This window comes from Trichomycterus rosablanca, chromosome 1, assembly GCF_030014385.1.
Source record: "Trichomycterus rosablanca isolate fTriRos1 chromosome 1, fTriRos1.hap1, whole genome shotgun sequence".
In the NCBI taxonomy this organism is placed as follows: Eukaryota; Metazoa; Chordata; class Actinopteri; order Siluriformes; family Trichomycteridae; genus Trichomycterus; species Trichomycterus rosablanca.
Window position 1 is genome coordinate 86356372 of NC_085988.1, and position 21590 is coordinate 86377961.

At 42.4% G+C, this 21590-nt stretch overlaps 1 protein-coding gene across 1 annotated transcript; it reads left to right on the forward strand.

The window, feature by feature from the left end:
• The first annotated feature begins 6280 nt into the window (after positions 1-6280).
• LOC134330288 (scavenger receptor cysteine-rich type 1 protein M130-like) lies at positions 6281-14971 on the forward strand. Its single transcript, XM_063011386.1, has 19 exons — positions 6281-6608; positions 6729-7037; positions 7993-8304; positions 8410-8724; positions 8807-9133; positions 9262-9585; positions 9675-9989; positions 10077-10142; positions 10304-10618; positions 10718-10774; positions 10868-11023; positions 11246-11335; positions 11589-11651; positions 11902-11967; positions 12877-12954; positions 14295-14357; positions 14457-14525; positions 14639-14698; positions 14878-14971. The coding sequence occupies exons 1-19, from the start codon at positions 6281-6283 to the stop codon at positions 14961-14963; spliced, it is 3399 nt and encodes a 1132-aa protein (XP_062867456.1). The 3' UTR covers positions 14964-14971.
• Positions 14972-21590: the final 6619 nt, after the last annotated feature.

Genomic DNA, 21590 nt, shown 5'->3' on the forward strand with positions numbered 1-21590 from the left:
TGCTTGAAAGTTTGTGAACCCTTTAGAATTTTCTATATTTCTGACCTAAAACATAATCAGATTTTCACACTAGTCCTAAAAGTAGATAAAGAGAACCCAGTTAAACAAATGAGACAGAAATATTATACTTGGTCATTTATTTATTGAGGAAAATGATCCAATATTACATATTTGTGAGTGGCAAAAGTATGTGAACCTTTGCTTTCAGTATCTGGTGTGACCCCCCTCTGCAGCAATAACTGCAACTAAACGTTTCCGGTAACTGTTGATCAGTCCTGCACACCGGCTTGGAGGAATTTGAGCCCATTCCTCCGTACAGAACAGCTTCAACTCTGGGATGTTGGTGGGTTTCCTCACATTAACTGCTCGCTTCAGGTCCTTCCACAACATTTCGATTGGATTAAGGTCAGGACTTTGACTTGGCCATTCCAAAACATAACTTTATTCTTCTTTAACCATTCTTTGTAGAACGACTTGTGTGCTTAGGGTCTTTGTCTTGCTGCATGACCCACCTTCTCTTGAGATTCAGTTCATGGACAGATGTCCTGACATTTTCCTTAAGAATTCTCTGATATAATTCAGAATTCATTGTTCCATCAATGATGACAAGCCGTCCTGGCCCAGATGCAGCAAAACAGGCCCAAACCATGATACTACCACCACCATGTTTCACAGATGGCATAAGGTTCTTATGCTGGAATGCAGTGTTTTCCTTTCTCCAAACATAACGCTTTTCATTTAAACCAAAAAGTTCTATTTTGGTCTCATCCGTCCACAAAACATTCTTCCAGTAGCCTTCTGGCTCGTCCACGTGATCTGTAGCAAACTGCAGACGAGCAGAAATGTTCCTTTTGGAGAGCAGTTGCTTTCTCCTTGCAACCCTGCCATGCACACCATTGTTGTTCAGTGTTCTTCTGATGGTGGACTCATGAACATTAACATTAGCCAATGTGAGAGGGGCCTTCAGTTGCTTAGAAGTTACCCTGGGGTCCATTGTAACCTCGCCGACTATTACACGCCTTGCTCTTGGAGTGATTTTTGTTGGTCGACCACTCCTGGGGAGGGTAACAATGGTCTTGAATTTCCTCCATTTGTACACAATCTGTCTGACTGTGCATTGGTGGAGTCCAAACTCTTTAGAGATGGTTTTATAACCTTTTCCAGCCTGATGAGCATTAACAACTCTTTTTCTGAGGTCCTTAGAAATCTCCTTTGTTCGTGCCATGATACACTTCCACAAACGTGTTGTGAAGAGCAGACTTTGATAGATCCCTGTTCTTTAAATAAAACAGGGTACCCACTCACACCTGATTGTCGTACCACTGATTGAAAACACCTGACTCTAATTTCACCTTCAAATTAACTGCAAATCCTAGAGGTTCACATATTTTTGCCACTCACATATATGTAATATTGGATCATTTTCCTCAATAAATAAATGACCAAGTACAATATTTTTGTCTCATTTGTTTAACTAGGTTCTCTTTATCTACTTTTAGGACTTGTGTGAAAATCTGATGATTTTTTAGGTCATATTTATGCAGAAATATAGAAAATTCTAAAGGGTTCACAAACTTTCAAGCACCACTTTATGTGTTATATATATATATATATATATATATAGGCCCTGAGGTCAGGCTTCTGTGCAGGCCACTATAGTTTCTTTAAACTGAGCTGTTTCATGTTTTGTGCACATGGGCTGGAAAAGGAAAGGACCTTCCCTAAACAGTTGCTGCAAAGTTAAAAGCCTACATTTACAGTATCTCACAAAAGTGAGTACACCCCTCACATTTCTGCAAATATTTTATTATATCTTTTAATGGGACGACACTATAGAAATGAGACTTGGATATAACTTAGAGTAGTCAGTGTACAGCCTGTATAACAGTGTAGATTTACTGTCTTCTGAAAATAACTCAACACACAGCCATTAATGTCTAAATAGCTGCAACATAAGTGAGTACACCCCACAGTGAACATGTCCAAATTGTGCTCAAATGTGTCGTTGTCCCCCCCTGGTGTCATGTGTCAAGGTCCTAGATGTGAATGGGGAGCAGGGCTGTTAAATCAGAATCAGAATCAGAATCAGAATCAGCTTTATTCGCCAAGTATGTTTACACACACAAGGAATTTGTTTCCGGCTGTTGTTAGCTCTCTACAATTTACAACAATACAATATACAGACAAGACTATGTAGACAATGTACAATTTTACATGTTCAGCAGAATTTGCATATGTACAGAAAATATAAAAATAGTGTAAGATAAATAGTTGAGTAAGGTAAGATGCAGTTACGGTATTATACAGCATGTATAAAGTGCAGTGTGGCATGTAAACAACAGTAAACAGTAGTTCAGTTTTTGTTATTAATGAGTTTGATGGCATTTGGAAAGAAACTGTTACAGTGTCTGTTTGATTTAGTGTTCAGGGCTCTGTAGCGCCTGCCAGAGGGTAGGAGGTTAAAGAGTTCGTGTCCAGGGTGTGCAGAGTCTGTGATAGTTTTTTCTGCCCGGTTTCTGGTCCTTGTTGTGTATAAGTCCTGGAGGGTAGGCAAAGGAGCACCGATGATTTTTGCTGCTCTATCCACCACTCTTTGCAATCTGCATCTGTCCTGTTTTGTGGCTGAACCGAACCACACTGTGATGGATGTGCACAGGACAGATTCAATGACTGTGGTGTAGAACTGTTTCAACAGCTCCTGTGGCAGACCGTGTTTCCTCAGTTGACGCAGAAAGTACATCCTTTGCTGGGCCTTTTTGAGGATGGAGTTGGTGTTGGCCTCCCACTTTAGGTCATTGGAAATAGTAGTTCCCAAGAACCTGAAGGTCTCCACGGTAGACACAGTGCTGTTGAATATGGTGATGGGGAGCAGTGTCGAAGGTTTCCTTTTAAAATCCACTGTTATCTCTACAGTCTTTAGTGTGTTCAGCTCTAGGTTGTTCTGACTGCACCAGAGCACCAGCCGATCAATCTCCTGCCGATATGCAGACTCATCTCCATCCTGGATTAGTCCAATGATCGTAGTGTCGTCTGCAAACTTTAGAAGTTTCACTGTTGGGTCTGTAGAGGTACAGTCATTAGAGTAGAGAGAAAATAGCAGTGGAGAGAGGACACAGCCCTGTGGTGCACCAGTGCTGACTGTTCTTATGTCAGAGGTAATATCCCCCAGTCTCACCTGTTGTGTCCGGTCTGTCAGAAAGCTGGTGATCCACTGACAGATGGCGGGGGACACACTGAGCTGAGACAGTTTGAGGTGGAGGAGTTCTGGTATGATGGTGTTAAATGCAGAAGTAAAATCCACAAAAAGGATTCTTACATAAGTCCGTGGGCTGTCCAGATGTTCTAAGATGTAGTGCAATCCCATGTTGACTGCATCATCCACCGACCTGTTTGACCGGTAGGCAAACTGGAGAGGGTCCAGCAGGGGGCCAGTGATGTTCTTCAGATGTGTCATAACCAGTCGTTCGAAGGATTTCATGACCACAGATGTTAAGGCAACCGGTCTGTAGTCATTAAGTCCTGTGATGGAGGGTTTCTTGGGGATTGGGATGATGGTGGAGCGTTTGAAGCAGGATGGGACTTCACACAGCTCCAGTGACTCGTTGAAGATCTTTGTAAAAATAGGAGCCAGTTGGTCCGCACAGGCTTTGAGACATGACAGTGAGACTCCATCTGGGCCTGGTGCCTTCCTGGTTTTTTGTCTTTGGAACAGTCGTCTCACGTCCATCTCACCTATTTGTAATGCAGATTGTGTATCCATGGAAGAATGTGTGGTGATAGCTGAAGGTGTGATATGGGCTGTTGATGTGCAGGGGTGAAGGGTGGGTGTGAATGTTTCCTTATCAAACCTACAATAGAAAACATTAAGGTCATCAGCCAGGTCTTTGTTTGCCTCAATGGGGTTGGGTGATCTCCTGTAGTTGGTTATCTCTTGCAGGCCTCTCCATACTGATGTAGAGTCGTTGGCTGAAAACCTGTTTTTCAGCTTTTGAGTGTAGCTGTTTTTGGCGACTCTGATCTCTTTGTTCAGCATGTTCCTGGCCTGCGTGTACAGGGATCTGTCCCCACTTCTGTAGGCATCCTCCTTTGCTTGACGGAGTTTTCTTAATTTGGCTGTAAACCATGGTTTGTCGTTGTTGTATTTGCAGAAGGTTTTGGTGGGCACACAAACCTCCTCGCAGAAGCTAATGTACGATGTCACAGTGTCAGTGAGTTCATCCAGGCTGTCGGTTGCAGTCTCAAAAACACTCCAATCAGTACAGTCAAAACAGTCCTGTAGTTCCTGCTTTGCCTCACTGGTCCATTTCTTCACAGTTTTAACCACAGGCTTAGCTGATTTTAGTTTCTGCCTGTATGTCGGAACAAGATGAACCAAGCAGTGATCAGAATGTCCCAGAGCTGCACGGGGCACAGAGCGGTACGCATCTTTAATTACAGTGTAGCAGTGGTCCAATGTATTATTGCCCCTGGTGGGACAATTAATGTGTTGTCTGTATTTTGGAAGTTCGTGGTTCAGTTTTGCCCTGTTAAAGTCCCCAAGTATGATAAAAATCGAGTCCGCATATTTCTGCTCCAAATAGGTTATCTGGTCAGCCAGGCTTTTCTGTGCAGCATCCACATTAGCCTGAGGTGGGATGTAAACACCGACCAAGATAAAGGAGGAGAACTCCCGCGGTGAATAAAACGGCTATAAAAAAATTTTTTTTGGTGTTTTGGGTACAATTTTCTCATACTGGCCACTAAATATTCAACATAGCACCTCATGGCAAAGAACTCTCTGAGGATGTGAGAAATAGAATTGTTGCTCTCCACAAAGATGGCCTGGGCTATAAGAAGATCGCTAACACCCTGAAACTGAGCTACAGCATGATGGCCAAGGTCATACAGCGGTTTTCCAGGACAGGTTCCACTCGGAACAGGCTTCGCCAGGGTCGACCAAAGAAGTTGAGTCCACGTGTTCAGTGTCATATCCAGAGGTTGGCTTTAAAAAATAGACCCATGAGTGCTGCCAACATTGCTGCAGAGGTTGAAGAGGTGGGAGGTCAGCCTGTCAGTGCTCAGACCATACACCGCACACTGCATCAACTCGGTCTGCATGGTCGTCATCCCAGAAGGAAGCTGAATCACAAGAAAGCCAACAAACAGTTTGCTGAAGACAAGCAGTCCAAGAACATGGATTACTGGAATGCCCTGTGGTCTGACGAGACCAAGATAAACTTGTTAGGCTCAGATGGTGTCCAGCATGTGTAGCGGCGCCCTGGTGAGGAGTACCAAGACAACTGTCTCTTGCCTACAGTCAAGCATGGTGGTGGTAGCATCATGGTCCTGGGCTGCATGAGTGCTGCTGGCACTGGGGAGCTGCGGTTCACTGAGAGGAAGCATGAATTCCAACATGTACTGTGACATTCTGAAACAGAGCATGATCCCCTCCCTTCAGAAACTGGGCTGCATGGCAGTTTTCCAACATGATAACGACCCCAAACACAACCTCCAAGATGACAACTGCCTTGCTGAGGAAGCTGAAGGTAAAGGTGATGGACTAAACCCAATTGAGCACCTGTGGGGCATCCTCAAGTAGAAGGTGGAGGAGTTCAAGGTGTCTAACATCCACCAGCTCCGTGATGTCATCATGGAGGAGTGGAAGAGGATTCCAGTAGCAACCTGTGCAGCTCTGGAGAATTCCATGCCCAAGAGGGCTAAGGCAGTGCTGGATAATAATGGTGGTCACACAAAATATTGACACTTTGGGCACAATTTGGACATGTTCACTGTGGGGTGTACTCACTTATGTTGCCAGCCATTTAGACAGTAATGGCTGTGTGTTGAGTTATTTTCAGAATACAGTAAATCTACACTGTTATACAAGCTGTACACTGACTACTCTAAGTTATATCCAAGTTTCATGTCTATAGTGTTGTCCCATGAAAAGATATAATACAAAAAGAACAAAATATTTGCAGAAATGTGAGGGGTGTACTCACTTTTGTGAGATACTGTATGTCATTGATTTATCAAACTCTTAGAAATTGTTGTAAATATATACTTTTGTTCCACTCCTATAATCCTTGGTTCGAACTGAAGACTTGGTTGGACTTTACAACAAATCACATGGTGGTGGTGATGGGGTCACCCTGTCTAGCATAAAACAGAAGCCAAAAAGCTTCAGAAAGTTCCAACCCAAAGAACCCAAAGAAATTCCCTTTAGTTACACAATCACTCCTCACATCATCATAACTGAAGGTACAAGCAGATCTTGCTTTATCAGTAATTATTAAATTAAATGGTCTCAATTCTTGATGATAATTTAGGTGTCAGACTAGCAGGCGGTTCTCGATGTTCTGGAAGAGTCGAGGTGCATCATGGGAAGACCTGGACCACAGTGTGTGATGCTGACTTTGACCAGCAGGATGCAGAGGTTGTGTGTCGAGAGCTGAACTGTGGACTTCCTGTGGAGGTGCTGGGAGCTGCTGCTTTTGGTAGAGGAGAACATCAGGTGTGGACAGAGGAGCTTCAGTGTAGAGGAAACGAGCCTCAGATTCACCTCTGTCCAACATCACCTACCAACCACACCTGCTCCCATTCCAGTGATGTGGGACTGGTGTGTGCTGGTAAGAGATGTATCTTTAACAGTTAAAATAAAATGACTTTGTCTTAGCAGCTGCTCAAGATGTTCATGGTTTTAAAGAGTCTCTTTGATTTAAAAGTGTTTCTCTCACTTTGATGTACAGACAAGGTGAGACTGGTGGATGGTGGAAGTCGCTGTGCTGGGAGAGTGGAGGTTCTTCATGATGGACGGTGGGGGACAGTGTGTGATGATTATTGGGGTGTGGAAGATGCTGCAGTGGTGTGTAGAGAGCTGGACTGTGAAGAGGCTGTAGATGCTCTGGGTAAAGCTCATTTTGGACCAGGATCAGGACCAATCTGGATGGATAATGTGGGCTGTAAAGGATCAGAATCTACACTGAAGAACTGTTGGTCAGTAGGATGGGGGAAACATAACTGTAATCATGGTAAAGATGCTGCAGTCACTTGCTCAGGTAAATTTTATAAAATTGCATAAAGATTTGATCAAATTCTAAATACAACCCAATTACAAATAATGTAGGGACAGTAGAACAAACATAAATTAAAAAATGATTTGCAAATCCATGTGTGTGTGTGTGTGTGTGTTTCTGTCCAAGTCCATCAGTTCAGACTAGAGATCAGGAGTCTGATGGTTTGTGGTATGAAGCTGTTGCACAGTCTAGTCGTGTTAGTCCGAATGCTGCGGTACCTTCTCCCAGACGGCAGGGGAGTAGAAAGTCCATGTGATGGGTGTGATTGTACCTCTCACTTCAAGCACAGATAAACAAACTGAAGCTCTGTAATTCTGGACACAGTACATAAAACAACAGTTCATTGGAAAAGGCACTTATGTGTGAAAAAGTTGAAGGTCAAAGATGAAGATGATGGCCTGCAACAAGATGGATGAATACAATTGGAGGAATAATGAACGAGCCATTAAAAAACCTGAAGACCCAAACAGAAGACAGGATGTTCTGGAAAAACACCATCCACATGGCTGGCAGCAGTCGGAATCCACTTGATGGCACAATAATAATAATAAGATGAAGATGATTCCTTTTGGCTGCTCCCTGTTAGGGGTCACCATAGCTGATCATTTATCCGCATATTCAATTTGGCACAGTTTTTACGCCGGATGCCCTCCCTGATGCTACTCTTCTATTTATTCGTGCTTGGGACCGGCACTAAGGGTGCACTGATATGTCCTTTAATGGCTAAGTTCACATTATGCAATGCACTTTCTGTAATTGTAAACCCAGTCACAAGCTCACACACATAATAATATTATAAGGTAAAACATTAAATATCTAATTTTACCTACAGACTCAACTTTTTTTGGAATTGGATTGGAATCCCATGTCTACTTCACTAAAAAAAAACCTTTAAAAGCTTTATTATAAATATGATTTAAATCTGTATAACACACAGGTCAAAGTTTAAGACTTGCTGATGGTCCTCACCGGTGCTCTGGGAGAGTCGAGGTGCATCATGGGAAGACCTGGACCACAGTGTGTGATGCTGACTTTGACCAGCAGGATGCAGAGGTTGCGTGTCGAGAGCTGGACTGTGGACTTCCTGTGGAGGTGCTGGGAGCAGCTGCTTTTGGTAGAGGTGAAGGTCAGGTGTGGACAGAGGAGCTTCAGTGTATAGGAAATGAATCTACAGTTTACTCCTGTCTACGATCATCTACACAAAAGCACAACTGCTCTCATTCCAGCGATGTGGGATTAATCTGTTCTGGTTAAGTATGATTATTTAATCTCTGTTTAACTAGACTGAGAACTCAGATTACTGTTAGAATGTTTTATATTTCCTTTATCACTGAGCTCTCAGTTGTTTGTTCAGGTCACACTGAGGCTCGGCTGGTGGACGGTCCAGACTCCTGTTCTGGTCGAGTGGAGCTTCAGTACCTCAGTGATTGGGGAACAGTTTGTGCTGGAAGCTGGAACATGAAAGCTGCCAGTGTCCTCTGTGCCCAGCTGAATTGTGGGAGTGCTGTGGCTGTCCTGGAGGCCGACCGGTTTGGGGAGGGGAGCGTCCAGATCTGGTCTGATGTGTTTGATTGTAAGGGGAACGAGACCCGCCTGTCCCAATGTCCAGTCTCATCATGGAGTCGAGCTGCATGCTCTCATAAACAGGATGCTGGAGTTATCTGTACTGGTGAGATGTTAAAGTGGTGTAGGACCTGTTTATGAATAAACTGTGTTTCCTTATTGAACCTTGATTTATTGTTTCTCTTCAGGTTCCTCTCTGGCGTTTCATGATGGGCGAGTGAGGTTAACAGGAGGAAGTGAGTGTCAGGGGGAGGTGGAGGTTTATTTTGGACAGGACTGGAGGAAGGTTCTCCTGGACTCCTGGAGTCTGGCTGAGTCCTCTGTGCTCTGCAGACAGCTGGGCTGTGAATCTGTGCTGAACTTCAGCTCCTCTCCATCCACTACTGAACACAATCACACGTGTGGAACAGCTTTCAATTGTTCTGGAAGTGAAGAACATCTGGGGAACTGCAGCAGAGCACAACCTGCTAACTGCAGCTCCAGAGAACTGCTGTCCATCACCTGCTCTGGTAAGCAGTGCATATTAAATAAAAATAAAGAATATATAAGTCACACTCCACATCAGTTTAAATGTTTTATATGTGTGTGTGTGTGTGCGCGTGTGTGTGTGCGTGTTTGTGTGTGTGTGTGTGTGTGTGTGTTAATAACCCAGCCCACAACTCCATCAGGCTGGTTGGTTCTAATGGAGACTGTGCAGGAAGGCTGGAGGTTTTCCACAGTGGTTCATGGGGAACAGTGTGTGGTGACATGTGGGATATTAAAGATGCCCAGGTGGTTTGCAGAGAGCTACAGTGTGGTGTGGCCCTCAGTACCCACATACCAGCCTGGTTTGGTCCTGGAACTGGGTCCATATTGCTGAATAAGGTGGAGTGTGAGGGGAACGAGACGTCCCTGTGGAACTGCAGATTTAAGGTCTGTGAGGAGAATGAATGTGGACACCAAGAGGACGTCGGGGTGGTGTGTTCAGGTACTGAAATTCTTCATCATATACAGATGTAATAAGTGTTTTTATACATTAATAGCATTAAATAATTATCAGTCAACTTTCTCCCTCAGAATTTAAAGAAATCAGACTCACTGGGGGCTGTGAGGGGAATCTGGAGGTTTTCTACAATGGAACCTGGGGTAACGTGTGTTTCAATGGGATGGACGATGATACGGCGAGTGTAATCTGTCGAGAGCTGAACTGTGGAAGAACTGGAAGTTTATCTTCAACAAAAGCAAGACTGGATTCTGCTCCTAACTGGCTGGATCATGTAAAATGTAGGAAACATGATTCCACACTGCTGCATTGTCCATCTTCACCATGGGGACAGAACGAGTGTGATAATAACATTGAGGTGGCTCACATTAAATGTTCAGGTAGGTCGAGCTTCTCTTCATTCTGTACTGGTTCTTATGGAAAAATCAAATAGGAAAATATATTATATAATAAAGTATATATTATTACTGCTGCAGATGATGTAAAGCCTGTACGTACTCATGGATCATGTCTTCCATCTTCCCACCTGAAATATTGTGCAAGTAAGAACTATTTCCACAATTATTGTATCTGTTTGGGAAATTAAATTCAGTTAAATTGTATGTATAACATGATTCTGATAAACTTACTGTTTGGATATTCTGTTATACCCTTAGTTCATCAGTGTTGTTGTGTGTAATGTTGTGTGATGTGTGTGGTGTAGATCACCTGCCTCTCAGGCTGATTGGAGGAAAGGGAAGCTGCTCTGGAAGGCTGGAGGTTTATTATGATGCTACATGGGGAAGTGTTTGTGATGATCAGTGGGACATCAGAGATGCTCAGGTGGTCTGCAGGCAGCTGGGCTGTGGTGGAGCACTGAGTGCTGATAGGAACGCTACCTTTGGTGCTGGTGAAGGAACCATCTGGCTGAACAGAGTGAAGTGTAGAAGAGACGAGTTTCACCTGTGGAACTGTCATCATTCCCTGAAGTACCAGACAGACTGCACCCACAAACAGGATGCTGGAGTCACATGTGCAGGTCAGAGGGGTGGGATTACTTTTAAGAATAAAATCCAATTACAATTTTATTTCTTTTATTGCTAAATATAAAAGGTTTGATAAATTTCTGTTACTGTAGAGATATCAGCATCCTCTACTACTACACCCACAACAACCACCATCATCACCGAAGCAGGTAAAATATTTTACTTTCTATCATCTATACACACGTTAATAATAATAAACTCTGTTATGATCTACAAAAATATCATTTATATTTAAACTGCAGTGAAACAACCAATGAAAAGAACAGCCAATCCAGAACCTCCATCAGCAGCTGCTCTATCCACCCCTCCACTGGCCCTGATCCTGCTGGGAACGCTGCTCTTCCTGGCCTCAGTGCTTCTGGTTGTGATGTTTTTCCAGAACAGAGGACTCAGGAGAGGTAGGAACATTCAGAGATTTAATCCTGCTTCAGTTACTGAACATTTACCTCCCTGCCTCAGTCCTGCACTGGTTCAGATCTTACTAACATAGTCATGAAGACGATGTTGGACTGGAACGTGTGGAGTCCCACAAGGCTTAATCCTGGATCCTTGTTAATTTAAACCATACATGCTTTTCTCTCTTTCTAAGCTTAACTGTGTTTCTTCTTCACCATTATCAGGTCTCTATAAGATGAAGCGTAAGACTCTGTCAGAGGCAGTTTATGAAGAGATCAACCACAGATACTCCACTAGAAGAACCAGACGTTCCAGTAAAAGAGGTGACGTTTATACAGAGTTATATGTAAAGGTTTTGGTACCCTGACAATAATAATAAATACATTTACAGAAAATTATTTAAAGAAATATACAGTTGGTACCAGGGTATTACTACTGTGTGCTGAGTGTTCCTGCTGAGATCCTGCCCAGTATAAAACCTTTCAGGGAAATGGAACAAAGTTGTGGTGGCTCATGTTGATCTGCTGTTCTGAACTCGTCTCATGACTGTTCTTCTCTTCTCAACAGGAAGTCTCCTCTCTGAATCACAGCATTCTGGGTATGAAGACGTGGATGAGGAGCTTCTCTCAGGTAAAAGATCTGGAGGGTGGATTTGTTCAACTCTGTTCCACAAAGAAACATTAAAAGAATGAAGAAAATGTTTATCATAAATCCAGAGTTTTAATCCTGACACCTTCATTTTGGTCTCTTTGGTTTGTTAGTTCACAGATTTTTCCTTCATTATAAAATTATCTTCAATAGTGAATCTAGTTTTTTGTTTCTGTTGTTCTGGAATGAGGAAAAGTGTCAATGACAATAATTTTAAACTTTATTCATGTAGAAAAATCTGGGATTGGAGATAAAGCCGAGTATTATGATGATGCAGTCACAACTAATGACCTGATCAGTTTGTACCTTTGTTAAATTATCACAATTTATTATTTTAATATTAATGATTAAATAAAGATGATTGATCTGTTTGCACAAATGTTCTGAATTTATATGATTTAGGTGATACAGCGAATGTAAAAACAGGAGAGGAATATGATGATGCCATCACTGCTGGATCGATTCCTGAAAACATACTTGGTAATAACCTGTATTTTTAATATTAAATATGATTATATTATTTGAATTAGTTAATGTAGATGATTGTAGGAATTCTGGGAATTGTTGATAACATCCCGCGGTTTTCCCAGAACCTTAACTTCACCAAGATGCACTAAAGCAAGTGTAAATGGCGGCCTGTCCAGACCAGACTCGACTGCTAAAACATGTGAAGATCTAATAAGTAACATCTGCGTCAATATGTGAAAAGCAAGTTTCTTAAGCGGGTCAGGGTGACCCTCACGTCTCAAGTGAGCAGAAAAAACAAGCAAGTGGGTTAAGATGAGGTGACAGACAATAAAGTCTCATATTCCAGTACAATCCCCAAAATAATCAAGTATTTAAACAAGTAAATATAGTAATTACCTCAAGTAGATTCATCAATTATAAACAATTAAAATCTCAATAAAATCTTAAACAGCTCTGATTTACTGGTAGAAAAACAAAACCTTGCTAAATTAAATTGTGGTGAATTAAAATTAATTATAAAAGCATTAAAATACATTCAGGTAAAACCACTTCAGGAGACTTTATTACAATTTAATTGGTACAAAAACTTTATTTATTGTAACTGGTACAATAGAAAATATTTAACTCTTTTCAACTGAAGGTTTTCTAACCTTCCAACTAAAAACAATTAACTTAAAAATCAATACAGTAGATGGGATGAGTCTTCCAAAATCTGATCCTCTGTTTTTATGTGATTTAGGTGATAGGAGGAGAGTGGACACACCAGAGGACTATGATGATGTGATGACCGCTGGACTGATCCCTGATAACGTAGCCGGTGAGCTTCTGTTTAGTGATTTCTTTTAGAAAGCTGTAGAAATGAATCCTCCATACTGTAAAGAACTTTGTACACTGGTTCTGCTGTAGTGTGTTTATATTTATAAAGATCTAGAGGGAGGAGTTTTACATTCACTACACTTTATAAGATCAGAATTCATGTGATGAAAATGGAATCATTAAATCCACTGTGATTGAAGAGATTCCTGTAGAGCAGGGGTGTCAAACTCATTTTCACCGAGGGCCAAATCAGCATTATTGTGGCCCTCAAAGGGCCGATTGTAACGTATCCTGCTGTGATTGCAGTCTGTTGTTTTTCTTGGACGCCGAATTCTGCATTAATATTGTCCTCCTTTACCACAGACACGGCCTCATAACACAAGAGACGCACTGGTTTCTCTTCCTGAAGCACAAACTTGTTTTCACTTTCATTAAATTTCCTCCTTATGCTTAATTTTCTTACTTATCTTCTTGTACATTTTAGGATCATGTGTAAATATGTGTATCATCTACTGGTGGGCTGTGTCACTTTGCAGGTCACAAAATCAGCATGCATTTTGAAAGATGCAGTTTGTTTAGGATTTTACAGTGTATTTTTAAGACAATCATTCTGCCCTCACTGATAGTTTATCCCCCTTTGCTCAGCTAGACAGACAGACAGACAAACAGACACACAGCTCCCTTCAGAATACAGTCGGTTTATTTGCTCGCCAGCTGTGTGATACACTGTGTGCATCAAAATGAAGTAAAAATACAAACAATAAAAACAATAAAGAACTTAATACAGTACAAGCACACAGCTGTAGTCAAGTGTTACATCTGGTACAATATGAGATTAAACCAAACGTAAAATATCGCTTAAAATAACGAGTTAAAATTTTGTGTAAAGATGCTAATTGCTATAGTAACGTAACAACAGTATTTAATTACGGTAAATTTGTAACTAAAACGCTGTAATATACTCACTAAACATTTACAAACAACTGAGAATATAAAAGCCACTACTTACAGACGATGCTTTGGTATTATACTGAAAGATAATTATTTGTATTTATTTATTATTGTTTAATATTGTTTAATATGATGTCACGGTTGTCTCTTAAAGGCGCAGGAGTCCCGTTAAATTATAAGCGCATCTCTGTAACGACTCGAACCATCACAACAATCATACAGTCGTTAAACCTCTCGCGGGCCACATAAAATGACGTGGCGGGCCGGATCTGGCCCACGGGCCATGAGTTTGACACCCCTGCTGTAGAGCATTTGTGAAGCTTTACTGGCCCCCTGTAACTTTAAGAACTGGTACCTGAGTAAAGTTGAAATCTGGGTGTTTTGGTGTAGAGGACGAAGCTGAGAATTATGATGATGCCATTACAGCTGATCAGAAGTCCCAGATCATGACAGGTAGGACAATAATATCACAATATTGTAACTTCAAGCATGAAAAGAGTTCTGAACCACATCATGACTGATTTCATGGTATTGATCTCTACATTTGGGCAGAAGAAACACCACCAGAGGACCATGATGATGATGCTGTTACCATGGAAACAAAGCCAAACTTGATAACAGGTCTGTTTCTCTGACAGGAGGAAATGAATTTGAAACTGAAGCATCAATGCAGTAAGAATTCAGTTGAGTTTCTTAATGCCATCATCATTTTTCTTCTCATGTGGCTCTAATAGAGGAATCAGAGAACTATGATGATGTGATGGGTGCTGAACAGGAAGTAGGAGGTGCAGAAGGTGGGTTGGTTTAGCTCCATGGCTGTGTGTGAAATGTGCATGATTAAGGAGGATGGAGTAAATGTTGTAAATAAAGTGAACAGGCAGCAGAGTGAAAGTTTGCTTCCATTATTGATCATCTATGAGGAACATTTCAGCCTCCTCCTGATTTTAAACACCTCAATTTACTCATTTTACAGATTATGATGACGTGGAGGAGGAGCCTCAGAGAGACCCAGACCATGTGACCCAGAGACGACGCCCAATGCCTTTGTTCAGGAAATGACATCATAACATCTCTAACCTCAGGAAATGATTTTCTAACAGCTTCAGCTCCTGATATTTTATTCATCTGAATCTTTGTTGATCTCAGTGTTGAAAATTTCAGTCGAGCACGGGGGGTAAAAACGTCCCCAAATTTCATTTCACAGTTCTGTAACCAAACCAGCCACAGTGCGCTAACACAAAGATCTGTCTTGTAATAGTCATCAAAATTATTGTTTTTTAAAATGTTTTCATTTTGTATTTTTGATCTGTTTGTTAATTCCTGAAGCTTTTTCTTTTATTTTAAGAAAGAAAAATGAACTTGCTGTAAATATAATTACATATTTGCTAAAAAATTAAACTTGAAGCTAAAATGATGTTTTGATTTTGTTAAGTTTAGATTTTATTTTTGTAAGTAGTTGAATATTTTTATAGCTACATTAAATTAAAAGGTAATTTTATACTGTTTGAAATAAAAATGATCCAATTATTAAGAATACAGTTTGCTGATCTGTTTACTGAATTAGGTTATTATTATCATAATTATTATAGTATTATAGTCTATATAATAGTTATAATTTTATTATATAATTTATTATTGAATATATTATAATATATTCATCAAATTCTTTTTTTCTTTCGGCTGCGCCCATATTTAGAAGTCGCCACAGCAGATCTAGGTTTGCATTCCAGACACAGTTTTGAATGAACCGAATCACTACAGGGAAAAAATGTTTAGTACCATGTCGTGGAAGAGAGAGGTTAGCAATTAATTACTTAATTATATAACTAGGGCAGTACTCCATGAAGATATCACAACGCTTTAGCAACAGCAGAGATACGTGTAACCTGTGGCGGGGGATTCAGACCATCACAGACTACAAGCCCCCTTCGCAGACCTGTGACAGCACCACCACTCTGCTGAACGAGCTGAATGTCTTCTTCGCTCGGTTTGAAGCATTCAACAGCAGCCTGCACTGAAATCTCCACCCCCATCTGACGACCTGGTGCTGAAGCTGTCCCCGGACAGCGTGAGAAGATCATTCAGCAGGATCAACGCATGTAAAGCTCCTGGTCCTGACAACATTCCTGGTCGTGTGCTAAGGGACTGTGCGGGGGAACTTGCAGACGTCTTCACAGACATCTTTAACATCTCACTGAGTCAGGCTGTTGTTCCTACATGCTTTAAAGCCACCACCATAATCCCTGTCCCGAAGAAGTCTTCGCCCTCCTGTTTTAATGACTACCGCCCAGTTGCACTCACCCCCATCCTCATGAAGTGTTTTGAACGGCTAGTCATGCAACACATCAAATCGGTCCTTCCCCCCTCCTTGGACCCCTTTCAGTTTGCATATCGGTCAAATCGCTCTACCGATGATGCCATTTCCACTGTTCTCCACTCAGCCCTTACTCATCTGGACTCTAAAGACTCATATGTACGAATGCTATTTATAGACTTCAACTCTGCATTCAATACGATCATCCCCCAACAGCTCATTCTCAAACTCGACAGGCTGGGGCTGAACACTGTGCAACTGTTTGTTAGACTTCCTGACTGGAAGACCACAGGCAGTACGGGTCGGCAGTAACACATCCAACACCATCACACTGAACACGGGGGCTCCCCAAGGATGTGTGCTGAGCCCTCTCCTATTCACTTTGCTGACCCACGACTGCACACCATTGTACAGCTCCAACCTTTTCATTAAGTTGGCGGACGACACGACTGTGGTGGGTCTCATAAAGAACAACGACGAGACAAACTACAGAAGTGAGGTGAGTCGCCTGTCCCAGTGGTGCAAACACAACAATCTTTCTTTAAATGTTGAAAAGACAAAAGAGATTGTTGTGGATTTTAGAAGAACACGCACACAACATGCTCCTCTGACCATCAACGGTGCTGCTGTGGAGAGGGTGAGCAGCAGCAAGTTCTTGGGTGTGCACATCACAGAGGACCTCTCCTGGACTAACAACACAACATCTCTAGACAGGAGGGCTCATCAGCGTCTCTACTTTCTCCACAAGCTGAGAAGAGCCAGAGCTCCAGCCCCCATCATGTGTACCTTTTATAGAAGTACCATCGAGAGTGTCCTGACCAGCTGCATGACTGTATGGTACGGCGCCTGCACCGCGTCCAGCCGCAAGACCCTCCAACGCATGGTGAGAGCAGCTGAGAAGATCATTGGCACCTCTCTCCCCACCCTCCACGAACTACACAATACCCGCCTCACCCGCAAAGCCCTCTGCATGGCAGGTGATTCCACCCACCCACTACACAGCTTCTTCAGTCTGCTGCCATCAGGAAGGAGACTGCGGAGTCTCCGAGCCAAGACCAGCCGACTGAGAAACAGCACCATCCACCAGGCGGTCAGGATCCTCAACTCTCTTCCTGTTCTGCCCCCCTGCCCCCTGTGTCCATCTCACGAACCTAACCACCCTCCCCCCATCAATACCAAAACTTACATCCCCAGTACCTATTCATTGCACACATCACTTTAAACTATCTATAAATCATCTAATCAACTATATTTTTCATACTTCTTGTGTCAGTGTATATATATTTGCGCCTTAGTGTGTTTATTCTATTGTGTTTATTCTATTTTTATATTCTTATTATTCTAGGTTTATTGTTTTAATTAATGTTTAGTGTTGCACCATCGGTCAGAGAGCAACGTAATTTCAATCCTCTGTATGTCCTGTACATATTGCAGTATTGACAATGAAGCAACTTTGACTTTGACTAAATCAATGCTAAGAAATTATAACTGAAATAAACCTTGGTGGGATCAGGACATGAATCTAACTGAGATACCTGTCAGTCAGTAATAGATGTACGTTTTAAAGAAAGCAACAGAACCAAGCCCTTCATGGAGCAGACGGTGGCTTGAACTCTGCAGTCTGCAACGTGGAACCTGGAGCTTTGATGGATGACAGCAGCAAAGCACAGGGAGAGCCGTCTGGAGTTAGAATTTGACTTGAATCGTCCGTTTTTGAACGTTAACTTATAACTTACCTTTTAAAACTACTATCTGAATTTGGATATGTATGCAGAACGCAACCTCTTCACGTGAAGTATTGATAATGAGTCTACCTCTTGTAGTAATCTTCAGACACCAGCGGTGTTATCTCGTGTCTGAGCTTTCCAACCAGTCTCAACAGACGGAGATGAAGATTTTCTCCCTGTCCCAGGTGAGCTCTACGACACAAACCGCTGTACCTTGGCTTCTGAGCAGATGGTTTCCTTCTCTCTTCTGGGTTGGAGATCTGCAGTGAGACTCACACGATACTTCACGTGAAGAGGTTGCGTTCTGCATACATATCCGAATTCAGATAGTAGTTTTAAAACTCTATCTATAAGTCGAATTCTAACTCCAGACGGCTCTCCCTGTGCTATGGTGCTGTCATCCGTCAAAGCTCCAGGTTTCATGTTGCAGACTGCAGATTTCAAGCCACCGTCGACTCCAGATGACTCCCCCTGCACTATGCTGCGATCACCAGTCAAAGCTCCAGGCTCCAAGCAGCTGATTCAAGACACCTGGCCAGGCTCCATGCAGCTGACTCCTGATGCCTTGGCAGGGTCCAAGCAGTTGACTTAAGACGCTTCTCCAGGGTCCAAGCAGCTCACGTCAGATGCCTCTCCAGGGTCCAGGCAGCTGATGCTATGCTCCAAGAAGGCGTCCCCAGAGAGTGCTCCAGTTTTCACCTCAGCGCCCCCAGTTGGTGCCCCAGGTTCTATGTCGGTACCCCCAGTTTGTGCTCCAGTTCTCTCGTTAGCGCCCCCCTGTTGGCGATCCAGGTACCAAGTCGATGCCCCCAGAGAGTGCTCCAGTCCTTACCTTAGCACCCCCAGTTGGTGCTCCAGTTTCCATGTGGGTGCCTCCAGTTGGGGCACCAGGTCTCATGTCGGCACCCCCAGACGGCACACCAGGTTCCATGTCAGTGCCTCAAGATGGCGCTTCAAGCACCCTGTCGGCACCCCCAGTTGGTGCTTCAGGCTCCTCGGCAGCGCTCCCAGGTGGCGCTTCAGGTCTCATGTTGGCGCCCCCAGACGGTGCTTCAAGTTCCACAGCAGCGCTCCCAGGACTCTTGTTGGTGCCCATAGGCAGCGCTTATCATAAACTTATACCCGGTTTACCCAGCTTGCCAGAACTCAGGGCAGCTCAAGGCTGCCTACTCATCTCATGCCAGCCTCAGAACTTGCTGGAGGATGTAAAGTTTGCCCCTCAGGGTCCAGGACCTCCCTTTTTTTTGTTTGTCTGTTTGAGGCACGCCGGGAGTCATGCCTTTGGGGGGCAGTACTGTCAGGATTCCAGCCACAATGTGCTCCTGGAACCTGGAACTCAGGCGCACCTGCCACACTCACCTCTCCAGGAGCACGTTAGTAGAAAAGTTTGTGTTCTGTCTCAAGCCAACGCCCCTCATGTTAATTGGTCCACTGCAGCATAAAAGAAGGCAGCTGTGGACTAGTGTTTGGAGACTATTTTGCCTGTGACTCTGTTATGTTGGTTTGCCTTTGTCTGTTTGTCTGCTAGCCTTAGCCTGATTGTCTGTTTGTCTTATTCATGCCTTGTTTAGTTCTGTTCCTGTTTGTCTTAGTTTAGATTTGTTTATGTTTGTTTAGTGATTCTGTCTTGTCCCAGACAAGTTAGTTTAGGGTTTAGGTTCCTGTTTAATGTTTAGCATTTAGTTAAGCTTTAGCTTTGTTCTTATGTGTTTAGATTAGTATTAGCTTTGTTCATTTATGTTTAGCTTAGCATTTAGCATAGGATGTGTTAGTTTATCTTGTCTTGTTTGAATCTGTCTTGTGTTACCCTGTTTTGTGTTTTGTTATCAATAAACGTCAGTAAATCATCTCTGCGTGTGTTTGTTACAACAGCATATTTGGTTAACATTTACTATTTACCTGTGTTGGATCACATTTATAAATAACAGGGACATCCGTTTGTTGTAATAAAATATAAAAAAGGAAAAATTTATATCAAAATATGGCTGGAAAAACATGTTTACTTTCAACAAATCAAACCTTAAGAAATGTAAAACATGTCAGTGTAAGAAACAGCAGCCTGAACAGATCCAGTATCAGTATCAGTCTACACATCTGTATACCTCAGTCTACACCTCAGTCTACACATCAGTCTACACCTCAGTCTACACATCAGTATACACATCTGTCTACACCTCAGTCTAATCATCTGTCTACACCTCAGTCTACACCTCAGTCTAATCATCAGTCTACACCTCAGTCTACACCTCAGTCTAATCATCAGTCTACACCTCAATCTACACCTCAGTCTACACATCTGTATACCTCAATCTACACATCTGTCTACACCTCAGTCTACACCTGTCTACACATCTGTATACCTCAATCTACACATCAGTCTACACCTCAGTCTACACCTCAGTCTAATCATCAGTCTACACATCAGTCTAAACCTCAGTCTACACCTCAGTCTAATCATCTGTCTACACCTCAGTCTACACCTCAGTCTAATCATCAGTCTACACCTCAGTCTACACATCTGTATACCTAAATCTACACATCAGTCTACACCTCAGTCTACACATCTGTCTACACCTCAGTCTAATCATCTGTCTACACCTCAGTCTACACATCTGTCTACACCGCAGTCTACACCTGTCTACACATCTGTATACCTCAATCTACACATCAGTCTACACCTCAGTCTACACATCTGTCTACACCTCAGTCTACACATCTGTCTACACATCAGTCCACACATCCGTCTACACCTCAGTCTACACATCAGTCTAATCATCAGTCTACACCTCAGTCTAATCATCAGTCTACACCTCAGTCTAATCATCAGTCTACATATCAGTCTACATATCAGTGCGTCTGATAAGCAGCAGTGTGTCTGATAAGCAGCAGTGTCTGATAACCAGAAGGGTTTTTGATTTAAACCAGTTTCGATAAAGAATAATTGAGCTCAAATTTGACCACAGTGACGTGATCAGATTTAGATCAGATTGTAGAATGTGATTTGTGTCAGTCAGTGCTGATAAAGGTGCTGCAGCCAGAAATGTCATTAGGGGACAATTCTGTTGACACAAAGGTGATATCTGTGCTTGATAACCTCATTCTCATGTACATAAAATGCTGCGTTACTAAATAAGTTGTGTTTTAATTCCAACTTTATTTAATATCATGTTTTATTAAATTATCTAAAATTATTTAATGTGTTAGAAAGATAACAGTAATAGAGAAAATTAGAAAGAGGGTGATTATGTGTGTGCAAGTGAGTCAGGGCCGCAACCAAAGCCAAAACACACCACATCAAGGTTGATCCATTCCAGATCTTGATAAGGCCGCGTTCTTTGCAGCATTTAGGGCCATAGGGGCCTCATGCCTTCGTACTGTAAAACTTACATCATCAAAAATACCTACTCCAGGTTTTGAACATATCTTTACACTTGGTCCCTCTGCCATGGCTCAGTTGCAGATAGCATTATATGAAACCCTACGCGTAAGTCTACGAACATAAATACATAAGCAAGTATTTTATACAAGTAAGACAATAGAAACCCCCAACAGAACTAATATAGGATAAGTAACTAATTGTAACAAAGAAGTGGCCCGTGGGGACCACCCACTGAAAATATCCCACCATGAATCTGTAGCCGAGTG

Bases quoted from the DNA above. Each gene is read 5' to 3' on its own strand.
- LOC134330288 (XM_063011386.1), top strand. From the start codon at position 6,281: ATGGTCTCAATTCTTGATGATAATTTAGGTGTCAGACTAGCAGGCGGT. The intron at 9,586-9,674 runs GTACTGAAATTC...TTTCTCCCTCAG, and splicing joins CGTCGGGGTGGTGTGTTCAG to AATTTAAAGAAATCAGACTC. The intron at 11,652-11,901 runs GTAAAAGATCTG...TTATTCATGTAG, and splicing joins GGATGAGGAGCTTCTCTCAG to AAAAATCTGGGATTGGAGAT.